The sequence below is a fragment of the Anoplophora glabripennis genome, unplaced genomic scaffold, assembly GCF_000390285.2.
Source record: "Anoplophora glabripennis isolate ALB-LARVAE unplaced genomic scaffold, Agla_2.0 scaffold360, whole genome shotgun sequence".
Classification (NCBI taxonomy): domain Eukaryota; kingdom Metazoa; phylum Arthropoda; class Insecta; order Coleoptera; family Cerambycidae; genus Anoplophora; species Anoplophora glabripennis.
The window spans coordinates 11282-22495 of NW_019416516.1; the positions used below are offsets into that span (position 1 = coordinate 11282).

At 33.4% G+C, this 11214-nt stretch overlaps 1 protein-coding gene across 1 annotated transcript; it reads left to right on the forward strand.

Annotated features, from left to right (window-relative positions):
• Positions 1–8662: 8662 nt before the first annotated feature.
• Positions 8663–9588, forward strand: LOC111691660. The gene is made up of 2 exons (XM_023454825.1): positions 8663–9018; positions 9082–9588. The coding sequence occupies exons 1-2, from the start codon at positions 8725–8727 to the stop codon at positions 9544–9546; spliced, it is 759 nt and encodes a 252-aa protein (XP_023310593.1). The 5' UTR covers positions 8663–8724; the 3' UTR covers positions 9547–9588.
• The last annotated feature ends 1626 nt before the right edge of the window (positions 9589–11214 follow it).

An 11214-nucleotide genomic window follows, 5' to 3' on the forward strand; every position in this document is an offset into this window, starting at 1 on the left:
ATTATTACCTATTATTAATAAAACGTTAATTATAAAAAATAATTACATATAGTACAAATTTTTTTAAATATTTTTAAATTGTATTTTACATACCTACAGAGCGAAATATAGTATAATTCTAACCTGCACTATTTTTTTGCTCATCCTCGATAATTATATCTCCAAGGGAAGGGGGCAGCTGTTCACTCTCGAACCATTTGAAAATAAATTTGTCCCCATTCTCTTCCCAGCCGAAATCAGTCGTACATATTTCTGTTGGGACCTGAAGAGGAGCGTGTACCCAAATATTTGCAATGTACTTTGTCCGCAGCAAATGTTGATGCAGTTCAATTTTATTTTATATATACAGGGTGATTCAGACAATGTCATTAACTTTAAGAGCAGATAGAGAAAAATGAGTATAATATGATGGCCTGATTAAAAAAAAATTAAATGCATATTTAAGCAGAAAAAAAATATTTTAAATCCTTATTTAACCCCGTGGAGCCATTGATTGGCTCCCGCGTACAATGTACTTCCTCTTCGTGATGATACGACGAAGAAACAGCTGGGTCGTTTGTCGGTTGTCGCACCTATGACACACTGATGAGGACTAATAAGTCCGAAACCGGTCTGTGCCTGCCGGGTTAAACTGACAAACGATCCTAGCTGTTGTACTAGGTGTCGCGAGTATAATTCAATGCCGGTAGGGGCAAATAGCCCTTGTTTCTCGCGGCACTGACGACTAAAATTATTTAACCCCCTTTTCAGGCTGTTACTGACCGGTTGACGTCAGTCGGTTATTCAGAATTTGAGCACGGCTACAATATGAACAACGCGCCCTAGATGCAACGTTGCCATACTTGTATATTTTCGCACATATAAAGACAATAAATAAACGGTTTGCTCACGGCAGCCAATAATAATTTAAAATACTATAAATTATTTTTTATAATTATGGAATTAACACATTAAATTGTTATTGTTGCTCAGCAAGAACCTCGAGGAGTTCAAGTAATTTAAATTTCATTTCACAACCATTTCAATTTCATTACAGAAATAATGAGATAAAAAACCAACACTCACTAGATAAATTATAAAGAGAGGGTGAAATGTATGTAGTATTTAAATATTGACTCTAAGTACATAATAGAATATAAAAAACAATCGGAGGGAGACAAATAAACAACTCGGTACGTGTTTCCGACCTAGGCTAACCTGTATCAGGTCAATAACCTTTCTATTTGACCCACTTTTAATTTGCACGTGTACGTGTGCATAGTCTAGGAGCCAGATAGGGTGCCGTGGCCAACAGAGTGCCACGGCTGCAAATAACTTATTCGTATTATTTTGAGCTCCTGAATCCAAAAAACTTGGTCACAAAGCCTGAAAGTGGTGAGTTTAATTGTTATCAACAAATTAAATGTTTAAATGGCTGTAAAAAGTTTTTATTTTTATAGCTAGTAAACGGAACCCTATCTGGCTCCTAGACTAATACCATTGTATAAGTATTTACTTTTACAATGCTAATACGAACTGTAGTAGGATCGCATTCCATGCAAAGTAGACCAAAATATTGTCGGTATTTTATCAAAGGAAAATGTAATAAAAAGGGATGATTGTTTTCGAATGTACGATTTATTACAATTTATCATTTTTTATATTATTAACGTTTTAACGTTTTATAATTTATTATGTTAAATAATACACAGTTTTAGTATTTCAATTTATTATTCAATATGCAGTTGCGTATAACCAAAGTTTACATAATAAATGTAAACTTTAGTGTAAATATAAACTTTGGTGTAACCTAGGTAGGTACTTATTGTTTTTGAGAAAGTAATATATTTTTTACCTGTTTAAAATGTCAGCACGAGTAAAACAGCGTACATCCGTCCAGCGTACTTTGTTTTAAAAATAAAAATAAAGTTAGCGTCTGCTGCACTTCGATTTACCTGCAACTGCAAAATTCAAGACGATTGAGGAAATCAGCTGGTTCTAAAGCTTGAACTTTTTGAAAATGGTATGGGTTGAGTGAATTCTCGCGCAATATCCGCCAAACTTTGGTTCTTGTGGAAATAGTAGGCTGCTCCTCGACTAAATTTAAAACAGCGTCTATCACATTTAAGTCATTTTGTCGATGTCCTGCACGTTCGCTGCGCCCTATGGTATGATAGATGCAGTTGGAAAAATGCGGGATATATGGACGGTGGTAGATTTGAATAAACGCTTTAAATTGTTAATGGTTTTGTAACCGTGTGTAGTGCATTTTGTATATTCGGGTATTTAGTAATGTGCCGACTTTTTTTATTTGATAAAATACGGTGCGCCTACAAACAGGTAACTACCTCTACTTTATTTATTTTCTTTTGACGAAAGTTGACTTCGAGAAGTCAGGCTTGTTAAAACATTCTGCACTAAGTTAATACAATTATTGTTAAAATTATTTATAATAAAATGCAGCATGCTCCTTTATTTACTTGAATACGTGGAACAGTAAATGTGAACCACACATTATGATGGAACTTGGCAACGCTGTTCGCTTTAGCCGACAACTGTTCGTGACATTACGTTACAAAATTTTCCGAGCATCCGGGCATCGGCCAGGGCCGCCCTTGTAGCGGGAGTTATGGGTTGATTTCCTTCATTTTTAAAAGTCGAGTAAAAAAATTTTTTCCGATTTTCTGTTTATTCTCTTTATTAAGCCTTCCGAATACGTGGTTAAAATTAATGACTTTATGACTGAATCACCCTTTATAAGTATTTAAATGTGAATATTTATTTATTAAAGCTCTTTAAATTGAAAAACTCGTGAAATCGTTTATTGTAAATAAATATATATATATTTTTATATAATTACTAGTAAGACTTGAAAAATTAAAAAATAATAGATATCTCCTACCGCAAAAGTTGAAATTTGGTAATACAATATCTAACTTAATAAGTTAAATGAGAAAAATGCTCAGCTTTATATTTAGTTATTGAAAAGTGCTCAGCTGATAAAGTTAAAGATGCAATGCGCCCGCGCGCATAGCGATGTGCTGCACTTTCAACTCGTCAACTGAGCACTTATATACAGCAAAAACTTCAGCGGATAATTTTTTTCGCATAACTGATTAAGATGACTATTACTTTACCAAATTTCAACTTTTTCGGAATCAGTTTACCTAGCGCATATTTTTTACTTGTTTAGGTGAAAAGCTGAGGCATAACCCCCCACTCTAAAGTCAGCTGATTGCGTTTTTTTTTTATTTCATAATTAACTTGTCGACAAAGTCTCAGCTTTTGCGGTATTAGTTTTTTTATTTTATTATTTTATTGATCATTCGTTTGTGCAAACCCCATTTCCATGGTGTCTAATAAATTGGCACGTCTCTTAAGAAATTCCTTGAAGTCTTTTAATATAGTACAACTATGATTCGTTTTGTTTTTCCCATTCGTGGGTCGTATTCCTGTCGAGCTTACTAGTCATTATATAGATCAATAAAGTGTCCCATGAGTGTGTAGGTCCGCCTAATTGACTAAGAGTATTTAAATGTTTAAACAAATTTTCGTATAAATATCGAATTTTATTGGCTGACGAATCCACAAGCATTCCGTGTTGAAAATTGCACGAATATGATTTTGAATTAAAATCTGTTCATTATTAAATCTATTGCATAAAGTATTCCATGCAATAACGTAATTATTGGCAGTAAATTATAGCGATTGAATTACTTGAAGCGCCACTAATGTTGCGCCTAAATAATGGAATTTTTTAATATGACTAATTTGGGCATTATCATGAATCAACGATTCAAACATATCGCGAAATTCCATCCATGTCTAGTATGTTCCATTAAATTTGGATAACTCTATTTTAGGTAATGTTTTTTTTACAGTGTCAATCAATCCGTCGAATATTGTAGACAAGCTATCTCACTACATAATTATTAGTATACATATTTAGTTGTTTTATGTACCAGACAGATATAGAAAAATAAATTTGAGTTCTTACTACAAGCACTGTATCTATAGACAACATTCAAAAAGATCTTGAACCGGTACCAAAAAACTCCCACGAATATGGTTAGGCCAATCAATAGAGGTTTTGTTTGTGACAAAAATACTAGTAGCAAACGGACTGTGCCAGCATGTAAAAGACACTCCGCATAGATATATCGTCCCTCTTATCACGTAGGGGCGTATAATCCAAGAAATGGATATACACATACGCCTGTGCGTGATAATAGGGACGATATGCTTATATATGTATTTCCTATTCCATTTTTTTTAGTTTTTTGCTTATAAAACCTAAACTAATGAAGCAATCTGAATGCTATAAAGAGACAATTTGTACAGAATCGAAATACGAATAAAGCGAGAGGTCTATCGATCCGATCGGATTATTAGAAACGAAGAAAACTCGGAAAAATAGGAAAATTTAGCGTTTTATTAAAAATTTATTACTCCGCCATTTTCTAAGTTATACAGTTGACCCTGTGCTCAAAAGTAGTGAATTACATGCACTTTAAATGTGCATAAAGCAAGCTCTGTTGGACCATTAGTTTCGGCACAACTGCAATTTGAATTTTTTGTAGTACTATTTTGCAAAACTTCTGGGTGCGTTGATGGTGGTCCTATTTTAATTTTTCAGCCGGATTTTAAAAGTAGAAGTATAATACCATAAAATGTATATTCTAATTTTCCGATAAAATGATGAGAAATAGGTGAAAAATTCCTCCAAACATGCTCAAAAACAGCCGAGTGCGTATACGCGGTCAAGTAGTGGGGGAAGGTAGGGAGATGTGGGTCAGTGGATATGTAGATATACAATTTTGAATATTATTAGTTACAGTATAGTTTAATATAAGTGACGATATATACAAAATGTAATAAAATTTCCTTAACAAGCACACCTAAATAAATACATTTTTTGGAACAGAAAAATACATAAAGTACATTTAGTAAGAAAACTTTCGAAATCACGTTTGATGTCAAGATTTCGCGTAAATGTCAAAAAATGCAGAAACGATGATACGTAGATTTAAAAGTCGGTTTTAAGTTGTATTTATTTCGATTCAAATTTGAAACGTTTTCTCGCGTCGCGGAACTAGCCGTCTTATCGGCATAGTTTTTGTTCAACTTTAAATTTACGCATGAGGAGAGAGAAATTGTAGAATTTAGTGTTAGAAGTTTACCAAGGTGTGCACATGTAGTTGAAAATGTAACTTATGGTAGTAGTTGCAGTTACATTTGGTTTCGCTTTGGGCGGATTTTGTTTAGTGCACATTCTTTAGTGTTAAAGGAAAAACACCTTTCTACAATAAGGATCCTGTGTGGAAGGTTCGTAACTTTTTTGTTTTGTACACATTTTACTGGCTTCATCTTTGAATTATTGTTAATATTAGCTACATAAGTTTTTCTCTCTCGTGCAGGCGTTTTGTTCTCTGGCATTTCCTTTGTTAATCGAGGAACAATTTGTTTATCGCCGACATTTTGAGATTCAACCCGGAATTGCTTTTTACCGACGCCACAATTGTGAATCTGACGTCACGGGAAGTATTCGAGTACCGGGCAGGCAGGATTCACCAGGAAGCCAGGCCGAGGACCTCGATAAGTACCCTATTACGTACCTAGCTCAGTTAAAATACTGTTTTTATTTTTAAATGCCATATATCTCTTATTTTGAAGTGTTTATCCATTACTAAGGTTACATATTTCATTATCGCGTGGTGAATTTTATACCGCAGGCAACGAGAAATGATCTACACAAAGTTCAGATCTGATATATCACATTTTTGTTTTTATGTTGATGATTGTTGTATTATTTGTTCGTAGACTCGGAGTGTGAGTTCCTTTTTTTTTCTTGTTATTATACACCTCCACGCTCCTAGTCTGCTTACCTCTTGCAAGAGCCAGGTTTTACTTAAGTTGTTTTTTTTATATTCCCGTTTGTGTATTCATCAGAAAATACTATACATATATTTTCTACTACCTCATTCTTATAACTTTTATATTGAAAATAATCTTGTATTATTAACTCTTAATTATTTTTTTCTGCATTCTTATTTGCTGGATCACTTATACAGGGAAAATAATTTTAGTAATTTTATGTCTTCCCTGGGCTTTACAAGCTATTCATTTAAATAAAATTACTTGGCGCCTCAACCCCAATTAGTAACCATAATAAAACTACTTCCCACGCCCAAAAGCAACCGCTGAGTGATGCCAGGGTAACAACAACAAAAATTGATAACTGTTTTTATTCCAAATCAACATAACAACAAAACAAGGAATGTCCACAGGTTCCACATCATTGTGATTCCGTGTATTGGTATTCTTTATTATGTATTACCACTTACAATAATATTAATCTATAACTTAACAATATTCAAAATTGTATACCTACATATCCACTGCCCCCACTAATTTTATGCAAAAATTGCGTTTTTTGCATAAAAATGTTTATAAAAAATTAGTTAATGGTAAATTGGAGTAGGAAACATATAAGCTGTTCAAGTAATTCAAGCGTTACAGTGCACAGAAGAAAATTACCCAAAGTATGAAACTTACTGCAAAGAAGATTCGAAAAGACTTAAATTAACACACATGTCAAGGCATTATTTGAACTCATAAGTATTTTTAAGGAAAACCACATATTAATAACAAAATTTATAGATACTACAAGAAACCAAATCGCGTCTTCAGAAACTTTAAATGAATCTGTCCACAGTTGGAATACTTTAATCATCTATCTGTTAAATTCAAAATTGGAGATTCAAACAACAATGGTCTGGGAAGAAAAGATAATAGGCCTCCAGGCAAACTGAATGAAATGCCAACTTTTGAAGAATATCTAAAACTTCTCGAAAGCAGATGTCAAACCTTAGATATAATAGTCAAACATTCTTAATATACTGGATCGGATCGGACAAGAAGTAGTATTATTAACTACATCTGAACCAAACAAGTTTCCCCATGGGAATTGTGCTTATTGCAACAGTGCTCATGCCGTATATGCCTGCCACGAATTTAGGAAACTACCAATAATAAGTCGTGCTAAAGAAGCAAAGAAACGGAATAAATGCACTAAAGAAATCAGCAGAATGATGATAAGATTGATCCAAGGAAAACTGAAGCTGTAGGAAACTGGCTGGATGTATCTCTATGGATAATACTTCACGCTGAGAACAGATCATGCCTCTTTGAAATGGTTATTCTACTTTAAGAATCCAGAAGATCAGAGAGCTTGTTGGTTACAAATTTTACAAGCGTTTGTCTTCACTATTGAACATAGAGCATGACTTGGTGGTAACGCAGATACAGTATCCAGAAGACCGTGTCCTGCAACAGATCAGAGACAAAAGAATTTGGGAATTTGCCGAAGAACAGCAATTGTAACTGATGGAGATTGGGAAACTAAAAAACTTAGTGAAGACAAACGGAACGATGACAGTCTGCAATGGATTAATAATTGAAAAGAACATGAGACCAACATGGACAGAAATATCGGACAAATCATCAACGTTAAAAAATTACTGGGTAATATAGAATTTCCATTTAAGTTACTAAAGAGGCAGTGAGAAAGTTTATATGACAGACTAAGAAGTATGAAAGGAGGTCGTACTTCCAAGGAATAGAGTCAATGAAGTGCTAAGAAAAGCCCAGTGAAGCAGGTGGAGGATACTTCGGCATAAACAAGACTTTAAATAAATTAGAGGAAGGTTCTACTGACTAGGAAGCCGAGCAAATATAGAAGATTTGTGTCGCCGGTGCGCTGACTACTTTAGCAGCAAGAGGCCTAGAACTAGAAGCCGAGGTTAGATGAAACAGCACAACATTAGAGCTCCCTTCCAGAGAATTGTCGTAGACGTCGTCAAACCGTTTTTGGAGATAGAATTTGGAAATCATTACCTACTGGTAGCGATGGATTACATCAGTAAATGGCCAGAACTATATATCCCATCTCCAACCAAGAGACAGTGACGGTAGCAGAAGTTCTCATTGAAAATATATTCTGCATATTCGGTGTTCCAAGAGAACTGCATTCGGTTCAAGGGCGAAATTTTTAATCGAATGTATTACAAAGAGTTCACAAATCACTTAAGAATAGTCGTCAATGAACATCAAACCGACTGGGACCAACATGTGCTTCTTTTCCTGTTAGCCTATCAGACTACCGGAAGAACACCAGCCAGCTTAGTCTTAGGTACAGAATTGAGGCACACTTTTGTGGCCATTGAAATGATCGAATTGACACATCAGAACACTATCCATTCGAGTTAGAGAAAATAATCGATGCCATTTATGATGTTTTTGAAAGTTAAGTTGGTATTTGTTATTGTGTTGACTATTTAATAATAGACGCTTTATAATTGTGATAGTAAGTACATAATGTAACTCATATTACACACCCGTGGAATATGAGTCTCATATTCCACAGGTGTGGAATATGAATTTTTATACGTATCTTATAGCTTCTGACCGCGCTACAAAATAGAATCGAGCTTGCTTGAATTGTTGGTACTATGGTAACTAATGTAATTGATTTGACAACACTTCGCAAAATAAAACATTTTTGACTTTTGCAGTAATTTTGCAGTTTTCAGTTGTTAATGTAAATTGTGTTTAACCATCAATTCTGACAGTGAAAATGAAATTCGATGCACCCCTCCTGAAATTCGTGAAGCCGCAAAATTAGCATCATTGGAATTACTTCCAGAGAAATCACGAAAAAATTACACAATTGTATATAACAGCTTTATGGACTGGCGACTAAAAATTGGCACAAATTCGTTTTCCGAAGACACTTTGTTGGTATATTTCAAGGAATTGACAAAAAAATGTAAATCGTCTACATTGTGGAGCCATTATTCCATGCTTAAGAGCACACTTAACCTTAAACATAATATGAATATAGAATCTTACGCAAAAGTTCGAGCTTTATTAAAAAGGCAGTCAGAAGGCTACCAACCCAAGAAATCAAAGGCATTTACTGGAGATGAAATATACAAATTTATAACTGAAGCACCGGATACTAAATACCTAGCCACGAAGGTAAAAATATAAGTTAGAATTTAACTAAATAATACTAAGGTTTTTTGTTTTTTGTTCTTATAGGTTGCATTAATAATGGGAGTGATGGGAGCTTGCCGCTCAAATGAGTTATATGAAATGAAAACAAAGGATCTGCAATTTTTTGAAGGTTGCATAAACGTATCGGTTCCAATTACGAAGACAAAAGTTCCCAGAAATTTTACTGTTACCGGAGATTTTTATAATATCGTCAAAAAATATTCAGAGCTCAGACCATCGGATGTATCAAGTTCTTTCTTCCTAAATTTTCAAAATGGGAAATGCACAAAACAAGTTATTGGTATAAATAAATTTGGAAGAATGGGTAAAGAAATAGCAGAATTTTTGAAACTACCGGATCCAGTAAAATACACAGGACATTGCCTTCGACGATCTTCTGCCACTTTGTATGCTGATGGAGGGGCCAATATGACTGCCCTTAAACGCCATGGGGGATGGATGTCAGCCTCTGTGGCTGAAGGTTATATTGCTGACTCTAAAATAAAATAAAATGGATGCCGCCAATAAAATTTTGCACCAAATCAATCCAAATTCTATCAGTATTTCGAATGCAAATTCATGTCCAATCTACATATGCTGATGGTGTCAGCAATTTTACTATTGATAATTTTGCCATTACCAATAAGACCAGTGATGTAAATATTAATACTACGAAAACACCTCCAACCATACATTTTAATAATTGTCATAACCTTACAATTAATTTTATAAATAAATAAACTTTAGTTGCCTTAGTAACAGCAATCCAATCATACGCTAATTTTAAATAATTCATTATAAAAATTTCTAATTTTAAATAAATGTTTCCCAATCTACAAATTATTATTTTTTTTAAACAATATGATGAGTGAGTAGTCGTAGATAAAGTATAGTATTTGCCTCGCGTATAATGGCTATATTATACGCTCGTTAAATAATATACTATTACACTATTTTATAAGTTCCGCCTAAATAAATATCGCTAATTATTTCTACTCTAAAATATAAACTATATTTTCTACTCTTTTTTCTTTAAGATATTGGCATATATTTAAAATTGGTATTTATGGTAGTTGGTAGTTATGGTATTTATCAACATCAACTATTTGTACTGCAGAACTTCAGATAAATAGTTACCTACTTAAACCATTAACAAACATTGCCAGCTCTTGACGTATTAAGTAAATAAATATAATTCTCTAACTGCTTTTGCAAGCCATAATGGTAGTGAAAAATATTCGTTACTTTGATAATCAATAATAAATTATCTAGCTTTCACCATCACCATTTGCGCAAAACCAATCAATACATTACAACAGCGCTTTCTATAAAAATGTTTTGTGATTAAAAAAAGGAATGTGTGTTGATTGGTTTACTACAATCAAAATATTTTGAGTAATATTAAATAAGTACAATTTTTCCCGATGTCTACATGTAACTGTATCAAACATACAAGAAGATATTAATATTTTATGCCGTTTTTTCATTTACCCATTAACGAAATTCGTACTATTACACTTTTACTGTTACATTTATTTTAATTGTATGAAACTTTGTGCAATAACAGTTTCTTAACTGAATTTAATTTATATTTTGTAGGTGTTACCGTGAAGATCAACTAAAAAAAGAAGATGACGAGCATAATGATTACGGTTTTAACAAGCGACCCAGTGTTCAAGGAGTTAAACATAGATTCGGTGCTTCCACTGAAATTTTTAATCAAATTCAAAACCATTTGGAAGATTCAACTCCAAATACCAAATTAGTATGGCCTTATTACTCCGAAAGCAGTTTTAAGGAAAATAACCAAAATATATCTAAAATTGTACCTGAAGGAATAAATACAATGGCAATTTCTCCGCAACTTTTTAAGGAGAATAATTCATATCAAAATGATTATAATAACAAAATAACGAAAGGAACATGTAATACTAATTTAGACGCACATTCTGGTGTAATAGGTATAGAAGTTGATTATAATGAGTATTATTTACCTCAATCCAGAAATATAAATAATAGACCACTATCTCCACCACCACAGGATTTTTCGAGAAATTATCATGCAATGGTTTACATTCCGTACAATCAAATACAAGAGTGTCGATCTATCATTTCACCAAGTCAGTATTATCAAACAAATGAAATTATGAAACCAGATAAGCAAATTCAACAAAATAA